Source organism: Giraffa tippelskirchi, chromosome 3 (assembly GCF_054371585.1).
Source record: "Giraffa tippelskirchi isolate mGirTip1 chromosome 3, T2T-mGirTip1v1.2.pri, whole genome shotgun sequence".
NCBI classification, from domain to species: Eukaryota; Metazoa; Chordata; class Mammalia; order Artiodactyla; family Giraffidae; genus Giraffa; species Giraffa tippelskirchi.
The window spans coordinates 10,099,682-10,126,411 of NC_137277.1; the positions used below are offsets into that span (position 1 = coordinate 10,099,682).

The following is a 26,730-nucleotide window of genomic DNA, read 5'->3' on the forward strand; positions in this document are numbered from 1 at the left end:
TGCCAGAGTCATGCCATGTTTCATTACTTTATGGCAGACTTTATATTAGATATATACCCAAAAGTGATTAGTATAACGAGAATGTCAAGAAAAGGGATACACTGAAGAAAGGGCACAGTCCCCTGACCTGGATGAGAGTGGTCCTCTGTCAGCCCCATCCCCAGGGAGCTGGGCTCCTGTGACAGTGTCTGATGGAAGACTCCATGCCCAGACTGAGCCACATGCTTCTTCTGCAGCCACTTTGCCATGGTCCTCCTCCTCCTCTCCCCCATCTTCCTCTTCTCCCACCAGCTCTTGGCCAGCGTCGCTCTCTGCGTTTGTTCATTTTCCTAAAGTGCCCTCCAAGGCCCACTGCCTTCTCCTCTGGGGCTGTACAGAGTTCCCTTTTCCCCCAGCCAGGCTTGGGTCTGAGGCTGCCTGAGCTGGGGGACTAGAGTCACACCAGAGCTGAATGAGAATGGCTCTCAGCAGACCTCTGACACCCTGGACTCTCTCTCAGGGATTCAGTGGCTGCATCTTCCATGGCTGCCGTGGGATTCAGCCTCCCATTGCCTGCTCATCTGTGGCCGAGGTGCCCTCCACCATCCAGGCGTTGACCCCTTTGAGGCAAAGAAGAGGTAGAATCCAACTCTTTGGGGTCACGTGACCTCCTGGAGTTGTCCCGCTGGCATCACTGCTCAGTTCAGTTCAGTTGCTCAGTCACGTATGACTCTTTGTGACCCCACGGACTGCAGCACACCAGGCTTCCCTGTCCATCACCAACTCCCGGAGCTTACTCAAACTCACGTCCATTGAGTCGGTGATGCCATCCAACCACCTCATTTTCTGTCGTCCCCTTCTCCTCCTGCCTTCAGTCTTTCATAGCGTTAGGGTCTTTTCTAATGAGTCAGCTCTTCATATCAGGTGGCCAAAGTATTAGAGTTTCAGCTTCAGCATCAATCCTTCCAACGAATATTCAGGACTGATTTCCTTTAGGATTGACTAATTGGATCTCCTTGCATCCAAGGGACTCTGAAGTGTCTTCTCCAACACCACAGTTCAAAAGCATGAATTCTTCAGTGCTCAGCTTTCGTTATAGTCCAACTCTCTCATCCATACATGACTTTCTTTATAGTCCAACTCTCACATCCATACATGACTACTGGAAAAACCATAGCTTTGACTAGACAGACCTTTGTTGGCAAAGTAATGTCTCTGCTTTTTAATATGCCATCTAGGTTGGTCACAGCTTTTCTTCCAAGGAGCAAATGTATTTTAGCTTCCCTCATAGCTCAGTTGGCATCATCGAGACCCTCTCTAATTGTCTCCAGCAACCCAGGGAGTTCTTGGGAGCAGGTTGGGCTCTGGCCTCCCAGAGAAACAGTGATTGATGTAGGACAAACATATGGAAGTCTGGTGGAGCTGTCATCAGCAGGTGGAGCTGGTCACAGAGCCGGATGGCCACACAATACAATGGACTGTGTCCTTTCCAGGATGGAGGATTAGGCCTGAGTCATGTTTTATTTACAGCAGACAGGGCTGGCCACACTGACCCACGTGTAGATTCCAGCCCACCTGGGGCAGCCTTCAAAAAGCCATGCCTTTGGAATCAGGGACTACAGAAGCTGACCATGGTGACTCATGTGCCCGGGACACTTCCTTCCACCCACTCTTCTGAACTGCTCTGGCCAGCCAAGTAGAAAAGCCCATTTGTCCTACTACATCCAATAGTCACATTGAGGAAAAAGCAAACAAACACACAAGCCAATAAGCATACAAATTACAAAACAAAGCACGTGTCCAGGAAGGCGTAATGGGTGTTAGCATCCCCTTCTGGCAGCTTCCCTTGGTGGAGAGCTCGCCACCAGCAGATATAAGATGCATCTGGGTCAGGTCACTTGAGTCAGCAGTGATGGAACAAACCAACAGTAGGAGGAATATGTGGGCTGGCTAAGGCAGTCTGGGAACATGGAAAATGTCTTCTAGGAGCAGAAAGAAGATCCTAGGGATTAGCTGCTTTGTCAGTACACTGTGGAGAAAAGGAACAATGTCTGCATTTCCCCAGCACCAAAAACATGCTGGATACTGTGAGTGTGGGGGAGGGTGACAAAGATGAGCCTGAACAAAATCTGCGTCTAGTTGCTTCTGCCCAGATGGAGAAGACAGGTCAGGAACCACGTTGCTCTCCATGATTAGTGAGCGTGGAGCCACCACTGACGCCTGTACAGCAGAGAGAAGGGAGGGGGAAGGCCAGGATGGCTTCATGGAGGAGGTGATGTTTGGGTACAGTATCAGGGGACAGGGAGCCTTTTAGGAAGAGAAGGGCATTCTAGGCAAAGGCACAGAGGACAAGCCAGGGTTTTATTTGACAGACAGCGTTGAGAAGATTCTGTCGTCTCCGAGTCAGTCCCCGATGACGGTGGAGACCCACCTCTTCTCGCCTCTGCCCCTCACTTACACACCGCAAGTATGTGTGTGGGGATGGGGGGGCGTGGAGTGAAAGAGGGTGGAGGTCTTCCGTGGGGGCTGCAGCACCACACCATCTGATGCCATGTGGTATTGACCCCGATGGCAGCAGAGACAGGAGTAAACAGCCTGTCCCCGGCATGCGGATTGATCCAAGGTGGCGTGGCTGCTTTTGAGCACCGGCATGTGTGGATGGCCAGGCTCATAGACAGGCGATGTCTGTAACCAGACAGTGCTGTTTGGAGTCAGCGTTGTTGAAGTGCTGCCAGCAGCAGAGGCAGCTGGACTTGGGGAGACCGTGTGAACATGGGAAATGAGTCGATAAATAGGAGGCCGGGTGCAGGGTCCAGGTGGCTGCCATGCCGAGATGCCGAAGAGAGCAGGATGTCTCATTCGGGAGCCACTCTCTAAGGCAAACTCAGTGGGACAGAGCTACGGCTCACCCGGGTGTGACGCTGGTCAGGTCAAGCTCACCTATGGGATGAATTATGTCCCCTAAATCCATATGCTGAAGCTCTAACCCCCAGCTCTTCAAAATTCAACTGTATTTGGAGAGAGGGTCTTTAAAGAAGTGATTAACTTAAATGACATCATTAGGTTAGGCCTCAATGACTTTGGCTACCTGATGCGAAGAGCCAACTCATTGTAAGAAACCCTGATGCTGGGAAAGATTGAGGGCAGGAGGAGCAGGGGGTGACCAAAGTTGAGATTATTGGAGGGCATCGTCGACTCAGTGGACATCAGTTTGAGCAAACGAAGCCTGGCGTGCTGCAGTCCATGGGGTCGCAAAGAGTCGGACACAACTGAGCGACTGAACAATGGCAACAAGAATTCAATACGACTGGTGTCCTTATAAGAAGAGATTAGGACATAGACATGGACAGAGGGGGCTTCCCAGGTGGCCCTAGTGGTACAGGACTTGCCTGCCAATGCAGGAGATGTAAGAGACGCGGGTTCGATTCCTGGGTCAGGAAGATCCCCTGGAGGAAGGTCATGGCAATCCACTCCAGCATTCTTGCCTGGAGAATCCCATGGACAGAGGAGCCTGGCGGGCTATAGTCGTCCATGGGGTCACACAGAGTCAGACACAGCTGAAGCGACTTAGCACACACACACGCATGCACAAAAGGGTGACTGTGTGAAAACAGAGATAAGATGGCCATCTACAAGCCTTCAGACATCCAGCCTCCATATCTGTGAGGAAAAGATGTCTGTTTTTTAAGCTGCCCAGTCTGTGGTTCTTAGTTATGGCAGCCCTAGCTGACTGATACAGGTCCCGTCAGCTCAGTACTGCTCTGGGAGCAGCGAGAATCCAGTGGATATGGGAAGTCAGAAAGAAAAATGGATGACATCACTCAAAAATGGGAGATATGATCCTGCTAAACTGCAGCTGATTTCCAACGAAAATATTTTTTGTTCCTCAATTAAAGCGAAGTTAATTACATTGATATTGGATTGGCAAAAGCATTCGTTTGGATTTTTCCATTAACATCTTTCTTTGGGCGAAAATCCTGAGGGAGGGGAGAATCCACATGTAGAGAAGACATAGATACAGAAAAAACTACAAAACAGAGTCATTTATGGATGAGAAAGCAGGACAGTGGAACTCTGCCTGGATCGGCAGAGAAAAAGCACTTCAGATAAAGCATGTATCGTTATTGTTGTTATGTTATTATTATTCTTTTGCCTGTGGTGATTGACCTCTCAAGGTGTTTTAGACACCAAACCAATGTTTTTAGGATCTGAGGGAAATACCAGGAGCCTCCTGTGACTCAAAGCCAGAGACCCCGGTGATTTGAGGAGGAAGTGACACTGTTTTTTGTTTCCAGAGAAGATGAATGGGCCTTAGGAGAGAAAGAACTGGCATTTCAGAAGGTTGCAAATTATGTGGCTATATTTATAGACAAAATCCCAAAGAGAAGACTCACACGTGTTGGGATGAAATTACTTCCTGCAGTTACTTTAGGGGAACAGGTGCCTTTCTTCCTCACCATCAGCTCCTGAAATCCTGTGGCCGCCAGACCACCCCTTCCCAGTCCCTGCCCATCAGCAGTCTGAACACACGCCCCAAACAGTGGACTCCAGCTGGAAGACACACTTCCTCCAGGGTGGGCCTGGGAGAACCCCAGCGGAGTGCTCTGGGTCCCAGCCCTAGGATCCAGGTCCCCATATGTCAGGACCCATGGATGTTCTCTAAGCTTTTCCATCACTCTTGTCCCTCTGGCCCTCAAGTCATCCATCTGGGCTGTACCTGGACTTGGCACCTACCTGAGCAAGCAGTTAATAGAAAACAATATCTCAGGGTGACATGGCCCCTGAGCCTTTGCATAAGGCTCGTGCAAAGTGATGATGGCGGGATGTGGGGTGGGGAACTGTCTCCTTTGGGTACATTTTTTTTCAAGACCTAAAGCCTCAAAGATGCCCAAACGTGTGTTCCCCAGGAAGGCTTCAGTCCACCTTCTAAAGGCCTGTCTTCTGCAGATTGATTTCATAGGTGTGTATGTGTGTGTTTGTTTTTATGTGTGGGAAGGGTGGGGAGAGGAGAGCTCCATTGGAAAGTGAGTTCCCAAGTCAATTTAGTTTCCATCACCCCAAGACAGAGGAATAGAAATAAATGCACATGGGCACAAAGCAGCAGGGGTCACAATGGCCAAGAGGTGGGAACAACGCCAGTGTCCATAGATGGGTGAGTGGATAAATATGATGTGGATAAACATGATGGAATCTTAGCCTTATAAAGAAGGAAATTCTGATATATGCTATGACATGGTTGAACCTTGAGCGCATTATGCTCAATGAAGGAAGCCAGACACAAAAGGTTAGATAAGGTATGATTCCACTTATATGAGGCCCCTAGAACAATCAAACTGATAGAGACAAAAGTAGGATGGTGGGTGCCAAGATCAGGGGAATCAGAATTAGTGTTTAATGGGAACAGCATTTCAGTTGTGAGAGATGAGAAAGTTCTGGAGGTGGATGGTGATGATGGTCGCACAAGAATGAGAATGTGCTTAATGCCACTGAACTGTTAACATAAAAGTGCTTAAAATGGTACATCTTGCTCTGTGTATTTTACAGCAATTAAAAAATAAAATTTAAAACTATTTGTATATCCACTGAACTCTCACCATGCACCAGGCACTGTCCTGGTTCCATCATATACAGTAAATACCACTTTCATGCTGTCAACAGTCCTTCAAGAAAGAAGTTATTAACCCACTTTATAGACAAGAAACTGAGGGATAGAGATTGTTCACTTTTTAAGATGGTTAATTTTATGTTATGTGAATTTCAATCCAATATACTCTTTAGAAATGCATGTATAGAATATATCTGTATCCATATATTTTGGGCTTCCCAGGTAGCTCTGTGGTAAGAATCTGTGGGTTCGATCCTGGGGTTGGGAAGATCCCCTGGAGAAGGAAATGGGTACCTACTCCAGTATTTTTGCCTGGGAATCCCATGGACAGAGGAGCCTGGCAGGCTACAGTCCATGGGGTCATAAAAGAGTCAGATACGACTCAGTGACTAAACAACAACAACAACAATCCATATATTATATATATGTGTGTGTGTGTGTGTGTGTGTGTGTGTGTGTGTGTGTGTTGTTTACTGGTGGTTCATTTGTTATATGACTGAATAAACATACAACTGCTCCCTGTGGGCACCTTTCTCCCATGGCCTGGCCTTGCCCGCCTCTGAATGGTCTGGAGCAAGCTGTAGGCCTGGGTGGGGGTTGGGTGTCTATAGCCAGACTCATCAGGGCAAAGATGCTCTTAGGGCAGCTTATAACATCACTTCATGGATGGTGACACCACCATGGGACCTGTCCCCACCCCATGCTAAGCCTGTGGACACTAGCCCGCAGGCTGGGGATTTGGGGTTTTCAAACCTGGTTTTATTAAAAGTCCCTAAACAGTTTCTCTTTGGAGGCTTATCTGTCTCATTAAATAATAAGTCACATGGGCTGGGAGCACTGACCAGCCTCACCTCATCAGTATCCACTTTCCTTTATCTTTTAGAGAGAAATGAAAGTTTATTCCTAGTAATGGTTGCTGGGCACAGACCACCTGATAAATAGATGTGATTAAAAATGAACTAAATTAACATCACCTTTCAGCTGACAATGGGAAAAAGCTGCCAGATGCCGTGTGTATGTACACGGGTCCATGTGCATGAGTGTACATATGTTTGAGGACACACATGTATGTGTATGTGCGTAAACATGTGTGTCATGTGTGTGAATTCATGTGCACTGCTAGCGTGTGGACACGTCTGCACACACATTCTGTGGATCCGGGAAGGACATCCATGAAGGAAGGAATATGGATGGTGATCCAGACCCATCACCTTCTGTGCAGGCAGGTGTGAATTGGGAGTTGATATGTGGTAACTGCAGTGATCCTAGGGAAACCCATTTCTCAAAGATGGTCTTTGGAAGGTATGTTTGCAGAGGTCTTGATAATGTGAACAATCATCTCCTAATTCTTGTTTGGAAAATTAATCTTCTGCTTTCTTAAAACATGGTGCAGCGTTTTAGAAATAGGATCAGTGGCTAGTGCCTGTATTAGTTTTTGTAAATCTACCTGAGGGGCTTCCCATGTGGCGCTAGTGGTAAGAAACCTGCCTGCCAAAGCAGGAGACATTAGAAACGCAGGTTCGATCCCTGGGTCAGGAAGATCCTCTGGAGGAGGGCATGGCAATCCACTCCAGTATTCTTGCCTGGAGAATCCCACGGATGGAGGAGCCTGGTGGGCTACAGTCCATAGGGTCGCAAACGATCAGACAAAACTGAAGGGACTTGGCATGCACGCATGCAAACCTACCAGAGGGGGTTGGTTAAGAAAATTATGGTACTTTTATGCAGTGAAATAATATTCAGTCATTAAAAACAAGGTAAAAACCTGCCTAGAAATAAGTTCCTGAAAATACTGTTAAGCAACAACAAAACCCCAAGTTACAAAACAATGCCTATAGGGTGAAATAATTGGCAAACTCTTATGTGTAGAAAACTCTGGAAGGTGGCAAGACACTACGTTGTGAACAGCGGTTGCTTCTGATAGTCAGATTACGGGTGTGTGCTCTTCCTTCACTTATCCTGTCTGTATTTTCTACAGCGATCGCCTATCACTTAGGTAATAATGAAAAGGTACTAAGAGATTGTTTTAATTTGAAAAGGGGGTGGAAAAAAAGGATCCTACTGAAGGTCTTTAGACCCTGCCAGCCCCAGGGGAGGAAGGTGAAAGGGCTTCTGGGAGACAAGCAGAGGGCCGGCACTCTTGGCTCCGACTCTGAGCATCTTCCAGGGTGTTGGTGGCTCTTGGGCTGCAGTCACAAGGTCACCCTGAAAGCCAGAGTCGTCTCCTCAGAGTGAGATGTACTCACGCCTACTCGTGTCTGTGGGAGAACCAGATCCTTCACTCTCATTTGGCTCCTGCCTCACACCATTTCTCTTGACGGATCCCACACTCATTCCTCGGACACTGAAGAAGCTCCCTGGCTTGGTGACCAGGTGTTGGCCCAACGTGGCCACTCTCTCCCCACCGTGGGGGCCTGAAGCACCATCAGGGCAGGAGGCACTGCTCTGGCGGTTTGGTTTTTGACCAGTCATCAAACCTGCCCCCCTCCTTACCCCCCTCTACCAGGACCCATGGCCCAGGGGCTCAGTTCAGTTGCTCAGTCGTGTCTGACTCTTTGCGACCCCATGGACTGCAGCACGCCAGGCTTCCCTGTCCATCACCAACTCCTGGAGTTTACTCAAACTCATGTCCATTGAGTCGGTGATGCCATCCAACCATCTCACCCTCTGTTGTCCCCTTCTCCTCCCACCTTCAATCTTTCCTAGCATCAGGGTCTTTTCAAATGAGTCAGTTTTTTGCATCAGGTGGCCAAAGTATTGTAGTTTCAGCTTCAGCATCAGTCCTTCCAACGAACATTCAGGGCTGATTTCTTTTAGGAGGGACTGGTTGGATCTCCTTGCAATCCAAGGGACTCTCAAGAGTCTTCTCCAACACCACAGTTCAAAAGCATGAATTCTTCAGGGCTCTGCTTTCTTTATAGTCCAACTCTCACATTCATACACAAGTTCCCGAAAACAAGGCAGACAAAGCACACTCAGACCACTTATCTCCAGGAGCATACGGGCCTCTGTGAAATTAATTCACACATTCACCCTTCCGGTTGTAGTGGGAGGACCAGGTGGACAGGACTGCTATTCACTGAAGGTGGTACTTTTACTCAGTGCAACAGTGATGCCATCCCTCAAAGGTCCTGGGCGGGTACAAGAGAGCTGTCTCTGCACATGGCTGAGGGTCCTGGTGTAAATCACCAGCCTTTCAGAGACCAGTCTCCTTCTTGGTCATAAAAAGAGGGAGTTAGACAAGAAGTTCCCCGGCTCTCCCCCACCGCTCAGACATTCTATGATGCTCTATGGGTGTCAAGATACCATGAGCATAACATTCTTCTTTGACAGCAACTGGACCACAGCAATGCCCTATTCCTACTTCCTTTACATTTCAGGATTAGGAATAGAGTTTTGAGAAAGAAAATCCCCACCAACATGGAGTGTCTCTACTGCGCGCGCACACACACACACTAATGTCACAGCTCAACCCCAGGAAAGCCCTGCAGAGTTGACGCCAAACCAAGGACACAGCCAACTCCAGTGAAAATGCCCTCACTCAACTCCCTATGCCCTGGGGCTCCTACCTCAGGGACGCCACTCTGTCCTCTACAACCCCCCTGCTGGAGGAGGCCAGTTTGGGGCCGAGACGCCCACAGCCAGATGGACATGTTTGCCTTCCAGGACAGTTCACGAACAAACCACTTCTGCCTGGTACATGCTGATCAAGGGATCAGAAGACCTGGAAGATGTGAGTCCCTGTGCCAGCCCCTCACTTCCTAGCCCTGTGGGGTCTTCATGTACAGCGAGGAAGTGGGTGATGGTTCCGATGGGGCTGGGTGAGGCTCAGCCATGGCAGCAAATGTCACCACTGCAGAGTCACGAGACTTATCGGTGCGATGTTCTGAACTGGCCTCTCAGGGGAGGTGGAGTGGCCCTCTCCTCACCAGGCTCCTTCTCACGGGTGGACCAGCCCTGGATGCCCCTTGACCGGGCAATGTGGGCTGCAGAGCTCAGGATGGTGGCAAGGAGGCCTGGCCCAGCCGTGCTGTGATGTCCATCACAGGGGACCAGCAGTTTGCTCTGTCTCTGATTTATTATTTTTGTCCTTCTTGGTGGCCCCCAAACAGAAACAGATGAGAGACCATAAAAAATGCCGTAAAGCGATCAGAAAAGTCAAGGAGATGCAGAGCGACTCCAACAGGGATGTTCTCCGGTTACAGAAAGATGAGCTTTCCCGGTGCCTCCGTCTACTAACAGAAGGCCCGCGCCCTCGTGTACTGGTTCTGGACAGAACATAATTGAAACAGGCTGGGTGGCCACTCCTCCAGAAGGCCCCTGAACTGCCAGAGGGAGGAAGCATTTGGAAAAGACGCCCATCAGCTCTTTCTGCTTCTTCCTGGCCCACTCCCTCCCACTTGGCCTGTGTGGGCTGGGCAAACAGCACCAGAGGTGGCATAGCTCTGAGCTAGACAAACTCCTGAAAGAGCAGGGAGCCTCCACTGGGCCATTTTTCAGACTTTAATTCCACTGAGTGAAACTTCAAAAGGCTTTCCACTTGCTCAGTCCAAATTCCCTCTTTGCCTTGGGCGAACACCGCCCTCCAAGGAGAAGGGCCAGCTGATCATCGGGAGGCCTGCTGTGGATGCCAGCATCGGGCTGGGCGCTTCTGCTGCACAGAAGCAGCAACACCCACGGGATGGCTTCCTTACCAACTGGTGAAACCCAGGAAGAGTCGAACGACAGGGCCTGAAGCTTCCTGAGGCAGCGGGCCATTGTGGCCACACACCCAGCTGTGAGTCTCGGCTCTGCCATAAAGAAGCTGGCGGCCATGACCTCCCTGAACCCTGCCTCCCGACCCCAAGGAGGACAAATTCTAGGAACGTCTCCTATGGCACCATGTTGAGAATAAACAAGGCAGGGACTAACCCGTCCCCAGCCCCATGCCCTCAGCAGTGTTAGCTGATAATCCCCAGCACAGAACGCTGAGGCCAGCACGCCCCTGATGCTCTTGAATTTCAGCTGAGAGCAGACCCTGGGGACACCTGTCTTTGGAGTGCTTCCCTGGGTCCTCCCCACTCTGTTCCCCAGGCATCCTTTCTCTCTCTACAGGTGTTTCTAACTCAGGCTGAACTGTTCTTGCTTTGGACCCCAGGAGTGTAAGACAAGGTCAAGAGGGAGGCATCTTGCCCAGTGACCAGCCTGAGGGTCTCTCTTCCACGCACAGATGAGTAGGCATAGAAGGTCAGGAGCAAAATGCTGGGGAGGAGGGGAGGCAGGAAAACCCAGGATGTCCTCTCCCTTGGCCTCCTCCCAGGGGCACAGAGGCCACACCCGAGTCCCTCTTGTGCCCCACAGGGGCGGTGGCCTTTCTCACCAGGGCCTCCTCCCTTCCAGCTCCATGGAAACCTGGGAGCGCTTCTCTACGTTGGTCCCCAGACCCACCAGCCTAGGTCCTGGGCCTCTGCGGCGGAGGAGACTAGGGTGAAGCGAACCCCACACCCTGTCCGGGTTCGGCAGCCAGGCTCCCGGAGAGTCTGGGAGACAGTTTGGCCCCAGGCCCTCTTGAGAGAGTTTTCTTTTATATTTATTAACCCACTTTCTCTCCTGGCCCTTCGGAGCAATGAGGAAACCTCAGCCAAGGCTATTAATAGGCCGAAGCCGTCCCTGGGGAGGACAATGAGCTCAGACCCACAGCACAGGTGCCAAGCATAATGAAGGTTCCTGAGCTGCCTAAATATAGGCTGTGGCCGTGTCGGGGTGCTGAGCACGGTCTGCCTGTGGCCACCCAGCCCCGCTCCCCACCGCCACCTGAGCCAGATTAAGCCCCGCCAAGAAAGGACCTGCTGTCTCCTACACGTCCACCCCAGACCAGACCTGGGGGGAGCCGCTGAGGAAGTGGGGGGAGGGGTCGGCAAAATGACACGCGGTATAAATGACGCCTGTAAACAGAGAGTTTAATAAAAAAGGCAGTGAGGGAATTTATGGGCAACCCAAGGATCATTAAAATTATTTATCTACTTACCTCCCTTGCTGGCTGATCAGTCTATTAATTATCTATCATACACGTGCTGATTTGCATTTCAGTGGGAGGACAAGGTGAGGGCAGGTGAAAAACACAGAGGGTCCAGGAACCAAGTGGTGGGGACAGGTGTGGACCCTCCTCTCTACTGACCATGGCTCCCCAACTGGCACCCCTCCGGGCCACACTGTGACACGGCTGTGCCCCGTCCCCCTGCCCCAGCCCCACCCCTGGGCCTCTGAGATACCCCGGGTCTGAGGACCTGGTCGGGTGGAGCAGAATGTGTGCCGGAAGAGGGCACGACAGAAAGGGGGCACGCACCTGTTTGCAGACGGGCAGCTCCCAGGACAGGGTCCCAGCCGGAGGGGCCTGCAGACCAGCTCAAGGGAAACGCGTGCAGAGTCTTCCTCAGGCAGCTCTGACTTAGCGCTGGGTTGAAAAGAGAAAACACGAGAACAAAACCATTTCAATCTCTGAATATCTGGAGTGCATCAGACACACGCTCTCCCGCGCTCTTGATTAAAAATATCACAGGACAGAGTGTCATGGGAACCGCATCCTTTGAACACTGCGACTGGAAAACATTAGGCTGGGGGGAGTTATAATGAGGCGTCCCCACTTACCCCTTCACAGCAGCAGCCGCTCCCAGTCCTGCTCCCCTGCAGTGAGACTGGGACTGGTCCCTGGGATGCCAGGGGATGGGCCAGCAGGCCAAGGGATCTGGCTGGCTGTGGCCAGAGTGATGGTGGGAGGGTCTGTGTCACCCATTCCCAACTCGGGCCCCAACTCTTCACTCAGGTCAACAGAGCCAGGTTGGAGGGTAAATCATCAGCATCACCCCATTATCACTTGCAGTTCCCCAGCACCAGGTTAGATTCCAGGGGTGTGGGGCTGACCAGGGGCTCTGCCTGGGGCTGACCTTGCAGTTTATGTACACTTTGAACCTCTCTCATCAAAACCTGTGGGGCTCACCACAACCAGCCGTGGAAGCCAATGCCTTAAAACAAATCTCTTTTCTTCCTTCCTTCCTTTCTTCTTTCTTTCCTTCCTTCCTTTCTTCTATCTTTCTTCCTTCCTTTCTATCTCTACATGACATCTACCCTCTTTCTATAGCTACAGGATGTATTTTCATCTAGCTGTAGATAGATACACACATGCATGTGTAGGTAGATACGTAAACAGATGCATAGATAGACTGTATTGATTCCATTTCTCTGGAGAACCCTGTCTGGTTCAGGGCCTCTAGCTTGCACGCACTCCAAGAGATCGACCCTATCCACTAACAGCACCAGAAATGCCACTGTCCCACCCCCTGCTCCGCCCAGCACGCAGTCCCCACTCCCAGGGAAGGAGCTGTGCCCCAGCAATAGTATTAAAGCAGGAGGGAGGAGGAGGCAGTGAGGACCTAGTCGTCTGCTTGAGAACGAGCCGGGAATGACCTGGCCCTCCAGAGTCTCCAATGTGACGCCCCAGCCCCCTCTTCTACCAGGGCCTCAAAACCCACCCCTGCCATCAGAGCCAGGCTTCCTGCATCTGCAGGACAGTCGTCTCCATGCCCCCCTCCCCTGTGCCCCCACCCAGCTGCCCCCTCTTCCCCTGCCTGCCGATGGCTTCTCAATTCTGATGATGTATCAATAACTGCAAAGCAAAATGCCACAGTTAGCAGCGCTACTGTACTGTAACTAATCGCTTTTGGAATCGATTCCCAGGGTTGCGTGTGTGCAGCGAGGTGGGGCTGAGTCCCCGAGGCCGCTGCAGCCCCCAGGAATTAGGCACACCAGGAAAAGTTCCAAGAGACAAAGAAGGGGGCGGGAAAGGATGGGAGTTAGGAGACCAAGAAGAGAGCAAATTTTTAAAAAGACTGTAATACAGGGAATGAGGGGCAGCAAGTTGTGTCCCCACTCAAGGCCGGGCGAGGACACAGAGGGTGACAGGACCCTTCCTGGGATGAGGACATCCCTGACCCCCCCCAGTCCCATGTAGCCCACAAGTCTCAGACTTGGAAGCTCCTCCAAGCATATGCGGACCTCAGGGGTCTCTGGGGCTGACGTACTTAAAAGCTTGTGTTGGCTTAATAAACCGTGTTGCTGCCACTACAGGGTCATTCTTGGGCAAGCACAGGAGAGGACCAGGGGAGTGCTCAGTGGCCACTCCCGCCTCCCCAGGAAGGGGAGAGGGGGCAGGAGTTCAGGCAGAGGCCTAGGCAGGGCTGTGCCTCTGATCATACAGACTCTCGGAGCCTTCTTCCTGCTATAACGCATGAACCCTCCAGAGATCCTAGAGGGAAACTGAGGCACAGAACCCTCGAACACCCCCTTGCTCCCCCCCACCCACTCCCGCTGCCAAGGTGCAGATTGGAGGCCCAGGGAACCTGGGGCCTGGCTTGTGACAGCCACACTGTCTTCACTGTTGCTACAGTGCCCTCTGGGAGATTTGGTTTCCCTACCTGCTATGTGGGCTCTTTAAGAGCTGCCCCTCTTGCACAGCCCTGACCCCGCCCTGCCCTGAGCAGAATCATCGAAGGAGGTGGGACAGGCGGGGCCACACCACAGGGGCTAGTTAGGGAAAGTGCCAGAGAGGGGACGGGGCCCCTGTGTGCCTTCTGAGCACGAGTGCCAGGACGGAGCGTTAGTGGGTCCAGTGCGCTGGGGTCCATGCATCACCCGCTTGTTCCTTTAGCCACTCCACCCTGCTCCTGTTTACCTCACTGCTTCCCACCTCGGATCGCCCAAATCCCCAGGATGGAGCCCCAGGGACTCAGACCAGAGCTGGGCTGTCTGGGGGTGGAAGGGGCAGAGAGCCGCAGGCAGGTAGATAAGTGGGGGTGGGGGGAGGGGCTGACAGGAAAAGGTCCGGTGGCACCCTCAGGGCAGAGAGGGAGGGCAGGGCATCTAGGCTCTTCCTGCAGAGAAAGTGCCAAGGCCAGGCCTGAGATCTGCTATTTGCTTCACTTGCCCAAAGACTGCTTCCATCAGTAATTCCTGGGGGCCCCTGTGGCTTCAGCATCTCTCCCAGAGAAGAGGGGGAGGCTTGAGCCCCACCATACGCCCCCTGGACCAGGGGACACCCCTGCCAATCCTCCCACTTCCTCTGGAGGCCACCCTGAGGCCAAAGGCAAACATCTCCAGACCTCTGTTCACCCTTCCCTGCATCTCCATCCCTCTCCTGGGATTGCTTTGAAGGTCCAAGGGTCTGTGGTCCTGACAGACAGGGCCTGAGCGTTCAGCAGACAGATAGCCTTAGAGGGCAGGGAGAGGTCAGGGCCCTACACATGCTGCTTGGCATTTTGGCCAGGGAGGTCAGGGGTCATGATCACTCCTGCGGTGGGGTGCAGGCACTGGGGGCCTAACGGGGAGTCCAGACATTGGCGAATGGTTTTCTTAATTTTTGAAAAATAAGTAGAACTGTTTCAGGTCTTGCCCTAAATCTTTCCAGGGAACAGACTGCTTTCCCAAGTGGGAGAGTAGAGGATGGAGTAACTCACAGTTCCCCAGGAGTAGGCAGAGTCCCAAGCCTGCTAGTAAACAGAGGGAAGGTGTGCAAGAATCAGGGGATTCAGAGTAAAGCAAGCCGCCACTTCTCGGCTCTCATGTGGACAAAAGTAGACATGCCTGGCAATCTCAGTGAGGATAGACTAGACAGCTGGTGGAGCACGGGCGGGTCCAGACAGTTGGAGAGCTGTGGGCAGAATCTGGAATGTTCTAAGACTAGCCACTCACAACCAGGTATCATCTCCAGGGCCGGAGGAGATGAGCAGAGAGAACCGCGCATCTGTCCCAACAGCAATACCATTGCGGTTGGTTCTGAACAACTGGAGCGTTCGTCAAGGACAGAGTGGGTGAAGACAAAGCCACAGGTTCCTAAGACAGATTTCTCCACAACAGACAAAAGGAATGGATCAGAAATGCACAGAGGAGTTGCAGAAACACAAAGCCGAAAGAAGCAAGTTGCAGAAAGAAGCCACATACGTGCACTTTAAGAAGTGGGAGAACTACAATCTGTTGTTCATGGTTATATGTGTGCAAGTGTGTTTTCAAGGGATGAAACGATGGACACCAAGTCGACACTCAGAGCTGCCTCTGGGTGTCTGTGTGTCGGGTGGGGGGATTGAGGCTGGGGGTGCAGAGGGGACTTGACCTCCATCTGTAACGTTTTATTTCTTTTTTTAAAACAGTGCAATATAATAAATGTTAATCATTGTTAACTGCAGTAGAGAAACATAGATATTTATTATATTTTACCTTAATTGTCATAAGTCTCCAAAAATTTTCTGAGACAAGCATGGTTAGATTAGAAGCCCCTTGAGGAAGTGAGAGACCCGGATGACACATGTATAGTCACTCAGCAGTAGCATGGTGTTTCACACCCTCAGTGGCTCAGTAGAAATCCGTGGCCTGGGTGGCTGAATAGATGAATGACATTTGTGACAGTGACTCCAGAAGAATCGGATCTGCCCTTTCCGCTCTCCTTCCACTTAAAGGACAATAAACTAGTCTAGAACTGTCTCTTCTACTGCCCACTGAGATTTTCTTTAGAAACCACCAGCCTAAGCAGAAGCTATTGCATTCCAAATGAGGGTCCTGGGTGTGGGGACGATCAGTCCCCAGATGTTCTGGAGTCTAGACCATCCATGTTTCCAAGAACTCAGGTTCTCACATTTTTCTCCTTCCTAAAATGCAAGGGGAGGGCATAGAGTCTAGGGGACCCAGGGATGGTCCTCTGAGCAGAGTTTCCCCGCACTGAGACAAGCACCACAAGGTCCTGAATGCTTGGAGGGCTACTTCGCTCCCTGGCAAGCAAAGATCTTCACGCAGACAAGGAATCCAGAGTGACTCAGAGGGGTCAGCAGGGTGGCTGTTCTATTACGAGGGGCCAAGTCCTGGGAGCTTTCTGGCAAGTCTGCTCCACAGGCAGAAATCCATCCAGGGCGATCTACCCTGAGAGCTGCCACCCTTTATCCACTGGGCTGCACAGGCACACTTGCCTGGCTCCTCCAGTGTGTACCAGGCTTTGAGTATGCCACGGTGGGCAGACGTGCCCCCGGCTCTGGCTCTGAGCTTATACACGGTTCCACTTTCTGTGTTACAAGCTAATAAAAGCTGCATGATCAAATTCCAGGTCATTACTCAAGGAAAGGGACCCCTCTGTGGTCGCCAGCCACAGTTTCAAACCAATTAAAATAAGCCCGGCATTTCTGCGGGCTGCCGCCATGCCCGCCACCCCGGAGGTCTCAGAGGGCCCATGCCCGCCATGAGCAAGATGCACGAAATGTTAATGGAGATGCTTAAATGCCACATCGAGGGGATTCTGGTAAATAAGTCCACACGGAAGAGGCTGGGGGAGAAGTCTCCTGAGCTAACCCTGGAGGAAACTTCAATAAAAACGAGATTGGATTGAAAACAATTCACTCTGTCTGCTGGCAGAGCTGGGAGGGGCCTTCGGGGGAGGAAAGCTATTTTATTTCCCATTAGTTCCCCTTTGCACCTTATGTGCCCCCTGCTGCCAACACCAGAATCTGCCAGGGGGGCAGCACCCACTGAGCCGGCTGGGAGAATTGGAATCAGGGTGTCATTTGCCAGGGCGGGGCACAGACAGGCAGGCAGTGGTTTAGTGAAGGTGGAGAGTGGAGGGCTTGGAACAGAGCTGTGAGAGCGGGGGCATCTTGGGGCTGAGAAGGGGGAAAGGCGTTGCTGAGGACTTGGTTGTGGGGAGCCGGGGGCAGTCACACTGTCTGGCAGCTGCTCTGAGTTCTGTTGGGTCCTGTTTTAGGAAGATCAGATGTCACCCAAGAGAAAAATGGATAAGGTTCCAGGGAAGACTGCCCCGCACCCGGGTCAGCAGGTAGACGGAGACTGGTGAGCAGTCCAAGCGGACACTGTAGCTCAGCGTAAACTCAGGGTCAGCCCTGAGTTGGGGGGCGGGCAACCCCACTGGGCTGTAGCCCTTGCTCCTAGCCAAGACTGTCTATGGCTCAGAGTTCTGCCTGAGGCAATTGAAGGACCCCCAAAACAAAAAAAAGGAAAAGAAGTCACCAGGCCCAAATAGAAACTCAAGGAATCTGGGCTGGGTGAGCTGGGCAAAGCAGCCTGGGGCCCTTCCTCACTCAGCCCCCACCCCCAAGGCCACCACAGCCTCCCCTGCATGCTTGCTTCTGTCAGTCAAACTTTACAACTGGAGTAAAAAACCTTGTCCCAGCTAGGGTTGCAGATTTAGCAAGTTAAATTACCAGGGGTGGTGGTTTAGGCACTAAGTCGTGTCTGACTCTTGCGCGATGCTACAGACTCTAGCTTGTCAGGCTCCTCTGGCCATGGGATTCTCCAGGCAAGGATACTGGAGTTGGTTGCCATTTCCTTCTCCGTAAATTACTGGATGACTAGTTAAATTTTAAATTTCAGGTAAACAATAAATAATGTGTTTTGCTTTTTGAGTGTAAGTATGTATCATGTAATATTTGGGACACATTTATACTATCAATTATTCATTGTTTATCTCAAGTTAGAATTTAACCAGGTGCCTTGTATTTTTACCTGGCAATCCTAGCTTCCAGCTATCTGAGAGCCCAGCCTAAATACACAAACATACGCACACATTTACGTACATATACACACAGGCATGCACTCATAAGCACATCCTTCAAAGAAAAGAAAGGAGCTAACTCTTTCACAAGGAGCAAACTGCCCGCCTGGTATTTCCCTTCTGTTCGCTCCTGAGCCCTCCTCCCATTCCCCACCCCCCAACAGCTGCCCCATCACTCAGACAAAGAGGCTGGGACACTGGGATTGTCACTTGTCCAAGGCCGCACGGTCAGCATGCAGCCTGGCTGAAATTGCAGACCCAGGTCATTCGCATTCCAAAGTCTGCGCTCTTTCCACAAAACCAGACCCAATGCATCAAACTTTAGATGTTTATCTCCAAACAAAATGGTCATAAGGAAGTTGCTATTGATTCTGCAGTCAAGTCAATGCACAGTATTTGAGGCCTTGGCTCAGCTCATGCCAAACTTGGAACAATGATGCCATTACAATCCAGGGAGGCCCCTGCTGGGGAGCTCGCTCAGGACAGGGGTGTCGGTGAGCACACCTGGCTTCCATTCAGAGGGCTTGGGTCCATCCAGAGAACTCCGCTGGCAATCAAGGTCGGAGCAAATATGGAAAGCGACATTTGTGTGTGTGGCAGGGCATTCTCGAAAAGATAATCTCTCTGCTGGAACAAAAGAGGAGACAAAACTTGTGCCTTCTTGGGATGAAAAGACAGACCTGAGACTGTTTGCAAATTGGCAAGGTGTCCCTGAGCCCTCAACTTCCCCTTATCAACTAGTTGCTTCCGGGATTACCAGTACATTGTTTAGAATCTTGCTATGTGGTTAGAATTGCAATCTTTAATTAAAACAAAAATCACAATCTTTGAGGAGGCCAAGGTAAGTCACAGGTGGAATTCTTGTCATCCATCTGGGCCACCCTATTGGCAGGGAAAGAGATTAGAAGTGACTGACAAGTCTTGCCCTTTACATCAGCAAGACAGTTACCACACCACACACTAACTCCAAGTCTTAATCACTTGGTTTCATAATGACTTTTCTGAGAATGAAAGTTAAGCTTTACCACTTTGTCATATCTAGAAATAACTTTTTCCCCCCTCCTCCTTTAAAAACAATCACCTCATAGATTGGAAAAACCTCCAGCACATAGTTAGTAAATCTTCCTCCCGTGAACTGCCTGCCTGCTGTCAGCCAGTTTTATGAGAGACAGAAGCTCCCGAGAGTTGTCAGCTGGGTTCTTGCAAGGACTAATTTTTGTCATGAGTGAAATAAAAGCATTCTGGACCTAAAGATTGGGATGGTTCAGGTGTCATTTGCTAACCCAGTGGCCAGGAAGAAAACCAGCATGGGGTTGAGGAGGCCACAAGGAAGAGGAGACCATCATGGATCATCGGAAACTCTAACCCAGAGGACACCACCAATCACATGTTAAAATCCATGTTAAAATCAAGAAAACAAAACTGCAAGGTCAAATGAGCCAAGGGATCTGCTTCCTGAAAAGTACAGCCAATGCCTCCAGCTTTTGCTTCCACACTCAGCACCACCACACCTCCCATCTTCCTTTCTCAATGGTGCAGTCAAGAGGGCGTCAAACATCGTGATGTTTTCATTATTTGCCTGATGGGGTTTTGTTGGAAAATCATGTGCCTAGTGTTGCATCTTGAGACTTTCTTTGTAAGGAGGGAAGATGTGGGGGGTGGGGGGAGGAAGCTTATGCTGGATTGCTGGATTTTGGCTCTTCCGGAGACAGCCCCCTGCAAGGAGCTGGTTTAATTATAGGCAGGTTGTTGATTTTTTTACATGACCTACTTCCCAGATGGTTTTCCCTGTGTTTCTTTAATGCCACGAAGTTTTGACACATTGGAGCCAGGAAGGAAGAACAGTCAGACCTGCATCACCCAAAAAAGGAGGGAACCTGGGGGCTTGATGGTGGGCCTCAGAAGAAAGGAAGAGACGAAACAGGTAAGAGGCTGGGAGTGAGAGAGGTGGGAGAGGGAGAAAGAGCAGAGAGGCTCTTGCTGGCCACTCGGGAGATACTTGGTGACTTCCCTGTACAAACCCCCTGGCTGGCCCAAGCAGCATTACCCGGGAGGCCTCGGCCTGGTTTCTGGGTGCAAAGCTGAAGATCAGCTTGCTGGAGGGCCCTGGGCAAATTACTGAGGGCAACCTGGGCTGGCTGGTATGTCCTGTGGTGCTGGACCATGTTGGTGGCCTGTGGCTCCTGAGATGTGGACACCTTTCCAGAAGGCTGTGGTGGGTTTGCTGTCTGACGGCTATGACTGTGGCCTCTAGGGGGAGGGGGCTGGGAATCACTTCCCACGGAGTCCTTCTTGGTGCTGGCTCTGACCCCAAGCCCCAGGACAAGAAGGTTCTGCAGACAGCCCAGCCTGCCACCAGGGCCAGCAGCAGACTCAGGGCCCCTAGTGCCCCAGCTGTCCAGCAGGACCCCAGATCTTCCTGCTTGGAGAACAGACTTGACGATGCTCGTTCCGTCATTCTCTTGCCTTGAGGCAGGGACCCTTTTTGACCGTCCTTGTCATGAGAATTGGTACAATTTTTAAATGCTTCCTGGTAAGGCGTTCCCCATGCTCTGTCTCCCTTGGCAAGCCAACCCCACTGCCAGAGAAAGTCCTTCCTCTGATGTACCCTAGATCCTGCGCGAGGAGCCCTGAGAGCACTCCCCACCTCCTTCCCTGGGTGCATTTGGAAAACAGCTGCTTGCCGCCCGCCGCTGAGTTGGCAATAGAGGCTTCGACATAGAAACACTGCACCTCACAGCTGTGAGCTCTGCCTGCCTGCTCTGTGCATATCTGTCTTTCCCCCTAAAATCCTGGAGCAGGATTGCTACTGTTTGCAGCAGGCATGGCTCTGAGGAGCCGCCCTACTTCTCTGTGTCACAGCCTAGCTCTCGCCGGCACTAATAGGTAAGCGGGAAGAAATGGATTCCTCACGCCCCTGGGGAGCCACCTTCTCGGCACATTCAGAGAGTTTGGCACGTTCTGCCAGGAGCCTCCACTACAGCAGCTTCAGGTCCTAGGAGTAACAGAAGGCACTGGGGGAGGCCACCACAGGTGCTCTGGGGTCCCTGGAGAGGAAGCCCCCACACGCCAGCAACACCACTGCCGATACCCGTGTGCCATGAGACGCCACGTATCAATTTGATTCATGGCCTTTGTGTTTCAGATTCAGATGGGCTGAAAAAAACAGCTGAGCTTAAAACGTATTGTGCTCAAATGAGGAGTTGGAGCTCAGGGCACAGAGGGACCCTGTCGTCTTCTAAAGGCAGATCCCCACCTACAAAGATCTGGGGACCCCGGGGACCCACCTGTGTCCTCCTTGTATAAAACGCCAACTCCACAACACCAGCAAAGGAAAGCAAACACATGGCCAAGGCACTCTCTTGCCATTGCAGCAGGTCTCGGGGAGGCCACAGCCGCTGAGCCAAAGCTGAGGGCCCCTGTCTCCAACTGTACCCTGCCCTGACACTCCTACTCAGCTGAACTGGGACACAAAGGGACTTTAAAGCACTGCAAAGAAACTTCCAGGTCTAAGTTTTCCAAGAAGAGCAGGTGAATTATTTCTCATCAGAAATGTATCGTGCCCCTGGACTCACGGAGAAGACACATCAGACAGGGGGAGGGAGAGACAGAGACGAGAAGGAAAAACAGAGATGAGTGTTTACCAGGCACAGAGAGCCTGAGCAGTGGAGACTAGATGCTTTCAAAGGCTTTAGGAATCTGCATTCTAATGCAGGAGCTAGCATGCACCTTCGTGACCTGCTCTCAAATCTGCATGCATGTCTATTACTAATTTTAAAAACGCAAGAGGTGACACAGAACAATGTTGGGGTAAGGAAAAAAGAGGTGGGTGCAAGTAGAGAGATACCAGGGCATATGCTGTCAAGAGTGAATTCCAGATGTGTCTCGGAAGGAGTGATAAATATGGGGGGCAGGAGAAGAGAGGGCACCCCAACCAAGAAAGGGAGAGTGAGAGCAGTTTCACAGAGTGCCCGCCGTAGAGCTAAGGCAAGCAGGTTATGGTCTCACCAAGACTGTAACGCTGAAGGGCTGGCAGAACATGCCAAGCCACTCAATGAGATGGCCCAGGCAGTGTGCCCAGGCACAGTTCCCAGCACAGAGCCTGGCACCCAGCAAGCTCTTAATAAAAGTTAGTTAGCTTCCCCACGTGGAGCAGACCCAACTGGGGGCAGTGGAGTGGAGGGGAGAGCTAAGGACCTGGCTCCTAAATGAAGCTTGTTTTCCTGGGAATGATGAAACCCATGTCACACAGGGTCCAAAGGCAACAGCAGGTGAACGTGATGCCCAAGGGTTGGGATGGAAAGGGAAGGAGCCCAGATAGCCAGTCACCAAGACGAACATTCCTAAGCAGATCCACCGGTCTCAAAGCCCAACTGCAGCTGTGGATGCACACGCATCTTCTGGAGAGAGAATACCCAGGTTGTCTTTGGGTCCATAGAGGGGGTCTGGGATGCTACGTAAGTTATTGCGCACTGCTGTGATTCCAAAGTCCTTTGCCTGGAAGCCCCTTTCCCAGCTCTAGCAATTGCAAAGCACTCAGGGAAGGATATGAGATTGGCTGGCACGGGGTGTGGGCAATCGGCCCCATGCTCACTTGTCACAGCCATTAGTTTGGAAGTAAGAAATACAGTGGATGTGGAGCTTGGGCAAAGCTGTCAGGCACCCTAAACCACAGTGCCGTAGGTGCCAAACAGGGATTCCTATCATTCTGATCCCATTGTCATTGGGATTGTCCCTGGTGTTGCGGAGTTGGCGTTTTATACAAGGAGGACACAGGTGAGTCCCCGGGGTCCACAGATCTTTGTAGGTGGGATTGGAAAGAAAGTGTGTGAAAGACACAGAGCATTGGTATGTAACAATATAAGATCTGCTGTTGTTTTCCATGATATCCAGATCTTGGTAAAAGAAATACTGGGCCAGGACTTCTCCTAGAGGCTCCAGGGGCATGGAGAGTTGGTTCCAGGAGCCCTCGTCTCTTAGTACTGGTGTTAAGTCTTTACTGCAGCACAGACAAGGGACAGTCCCTCTCCCACTATCCCTCTAGACCCCAGGGAAGCCTGCCCTGGGAAGGAGAATGGAAATTGGTTACTAGGAGTCATCCATATCAGGAATTGAGGTTTTAAGCCCCTTTCCTAGTCCAGCACATTGGGTGGCAGTGAGAGCAGTGCATTTAGCCAAGAAAAGGTTGTGCAATGGCGGCTGCAAGGCCACCAACAGACACTGGTACCCTGTAGCTGCACCTACCTGCCTACCTGGACCCCTACTTCAAGCCTCCCTGTCCTGGGAGTTCACACCTCATTGTCTTCTTGCTCTCAATGCTGCCAGGATTGCAGAGGAGGCAGTGCCACAACTCAGCGCTCTTCCGCCCCGGCCAGAGACGACTGCTTGCTGAGAGCTGGCGAGAGCGGCGTGTTCTGCTCGTGGCCGGTGGTGCGTGGAGCGATCCACCAACATGAGTCCAAGCCAGGCTTCATTAGTGCACAGATGCAGGCAGCAAAGGGAGACCAATTGTTTGGACCTTGTGCTGTCAAGCTGGCGGGGCAGGATAAGAACTCAGGATCTTGCATTTCTAGGCTATTTGCAAACCTTCAGGTGCCCACTTCTAGAAGGAATGGAATCACTCAGGTGCCTCTGTGGGAGCTGCGGAGAGGAAGCCCACTTCTTGCTGAGCCCCTCACAGTGGATGAGGGGGATGCTGCCTGCTACAGTGACAACAGCTTGCCCCTCCGCAGCATCCTTCTGCCTGCCATGCCACCCACGCCACACCATCTAAATACATGGGTCAGGTCCAGGGACTGATGGGTAGGGGGGCATTCCTGCCACCCTCTCTGGACCTCCCTTCAGGGGGCTCGGAGTCACTGGCTGTGGGGGTTTGGTGGCTGCCATGCCCAGGAGGGAGCACAGAGAAGCACTTCTGCCATGAGCTGGTGGTGGCCCTGGACAGGCTGCCTTTGGTGGAGGAGCAGAGTGATGGCGCTTCAGCTTTCAGAGAATGCGCTGCCCTCCAGGGGGACCCAGGGGCATGAGGAAACCCTGGAGGGGAATTCCATTTCTGAGGGTTGGCGAGGAGGTGCAGCCAGTGCCAGGCACTCTCCTTTGCAACTCCCCCCTCCATCTTGAGAGAAAGGCCTGTGGCTCACCTCCCACCTTCTGCGGCAGCCCCTCTGGTGGTGGGCAGACAGCTGATGCTATAGGTATCTGGCCTGTGTCCCCAGCACTGTGCCCTGAAAGCCTCCCCCTACCTGGAGTTCAGAGGATCTGGTTCCTGGGTGGAGGGAGAGAGGCCCTTGGAGAGGGTGGGGAGGGACATGGAGAGGGGAGCACAGGCAGTCCTCCCACACAGCTCTAAGGAACCACCTGGCAGAGCGGGCCGGCACCTGTAGGAGGCAGACGCTCATTCATCACCCTCGCAGCCCAGCCCTGGCTCCTCTGCCTCTGGGCGGGGAGAGAGGAGAAGGAAGGGCTGAGCAGCTGTGAAATGTGGCCCTCGGGCCAAGGCAGGGTCATGGTCCCACGGACTGTCCTCTCTCTGTGTGCAGAGGACAAGCCCTATAGTGAAGGCTCTGGGCACGGTAGGACATGCAGCTGACATGTTTAGCACACTGGGCACAATAGCTCTTTGTAGACAACAATGATGCCCAATGAAGCCTTTCAGGAATGCCAAGGCCTGAGCCAATGCCCACCCCAGGCAATGGGCAATGGCACTTCTGCTCATTCCTGTTGTGTGAGCTTGACCAGGGCAGGAGCAGGCAGGAGACACTGAACAAGGACTAGCCATAGGTGAGCTGCTCACCCCTGGTCCTCCCCAGGGGAGACAGAGTAGTGGGCCCATCTCTGGGAGCCTCATAGATGGGGCTGGGCAGCCTGTTGGGTTGGGCTTTCCTGAGCCCCTCTGTGGTAGGAATATGGGGGACAGCTTGGACCATCTCATTAAGAGATACAACTTTAACTTCAGAGGAACTTGTCAGTTAGCCCAGTAAGATTTCAGAGAACTTACTTATCCCTAAATGTCAACTGACCAGTCACTTACATTTCCCCCAACAGAATGGCCCCTTGACCTCAGTCCTTCACTCATCATTGTGATGGGGGCAGAGGGAGCTCCCTAGAAAGGTCAGTCAAAACCGACCCCTTCCCAGGATGTGAACATCTGCTGTCCCTCTAGCATGAAATGAAATAAAATTTAACCATAAATGAAAAGAACAACAGAAATGTAAGTACAGCTGCAGAGGCGCCTTCTTCGCCTCCCTGCTCTGAGCTCCAACCTCTTGGATATTTATTGTTCGTTCTCCCTTAAATCATTCCTGACGGCTGGACTGCTTGCACTCCATCACGGGGAGAGGCTGTGCGGAGCCGCAGTTCCGTTTAGCTTGCAGAAAAAGGAGCCTCCTAGGAAAAACCCACCCGGGAGCTGTCCGGTGCTGAACTCCGGCGTGATGGACGATTATGGACCATCTGCACTTTCAGAGGGGGATAGATTTATGAGCGGGAGAGACAGCTAGAAGAGTGTCCATTACTATAACTCACTGCCCTCTTCAGAGATATTCTAATCAGGCATCTTCTCCTCCTGCCGAAAAGCCCAGGTTAAGAACTGGCAAAAGGTGAGATCAATTACATATTTCTGGGGTGCTTTCTTCCCAGAACAAGGCTGTCAAAGGTGCTGGGGATAAGGGCATCAGGAGGTCAGGGTGGGAGCCGCTGGTGGAGGGACCCTTTGCCTGGCAAGGCAGGTTCCTGGTCACGTTTCCCAGGGCTCCCTGTCTCACCTCGGCTCCTGATTTCTTGCAACTGGTGTTGAGAAGATAGAAGAAGCCAGTATGTCTCTTCTTTCTCAGCCCCTGCATGGACCTACTTGAGATTTACTGACAACCAGGAATCATGCAGAGGGTGCAGCAAAGATCTGGATCTTCCTGGTAGGCTGTGTGGTTTGATATTTATGTGCACGGGGAAAGGAAAAGGAGTATGGCCAGGTCCTGAGCTGGATGCCTTCTGTACATTGATTCACAGGAACTTTATTCCTGCTTTACAGGTAAGAGATCTACAGCCCATGATGGTGTGTGACAGAGCCTCTGGCCCAGGTCTATCCAGTCCTCCCTAGCCTGCTGCCTGAAGGCCCAGATGACAAGGCAGAGATGCACAGGGAACTTCTCACTGGCCCTCTAAGGCTGACCCCCCCACTCAGAGCCCCTCCATCAGGACAGCCCCTGGCTCGTCTCCAATGGGCTCCCACTCCCTCAGAGGGCCCTGTAGTGAGGAAGTGAACTGACTGCCCTAGGCCCCAGCTCCCAAGAAGAAACCCAGACAAACAGCCCCTTCATTTCTACCTCAGAGTTCACTTCTTTCCACTTCAGAATTCACAGAGCATTTTGACACTTGCCTAATCTGACCACAGCCTTTGTATTAGATAAAACAGATATTTTTAACCCTCATTTTAAAGGTGAAGCGGTTACGGGGCTTCCCTGAGGCCACAGAGCTAACCAGCAGTCGAGCCAGAATTAAGCCCTCATCTCCTGGCTCTGTGTCCGGGGCCTTTCTGGCCTCTGCCTGCTTGCCTTCCCAGCAGGCTGTC

The 26,730-nt window shown here is 51.8% G+C and overlaps 1 protein-coding gene across 1 annotated transcript in view; it reads right to left on the reverse strand.

Annotated features, from left to right (window-relative positions):
- Positions 1–26,730, reverse strand: part of LOC145540694 (uncharacterized) — a 440,299-nt gene that overhangs the window by 66,896 nt on the left and 346,673 nt on the right. Inside the window, exon 4 of the mRNA XM_081575733.1 lies at positions 11,910–12,017. Coding sequence (XP_081431859.1) covers positions 11,910–12,017 — 108 coding nt within the window. The remainder of the gene's footprint in view (positions 1–11,909; positions 12,018–26,730) is intronic.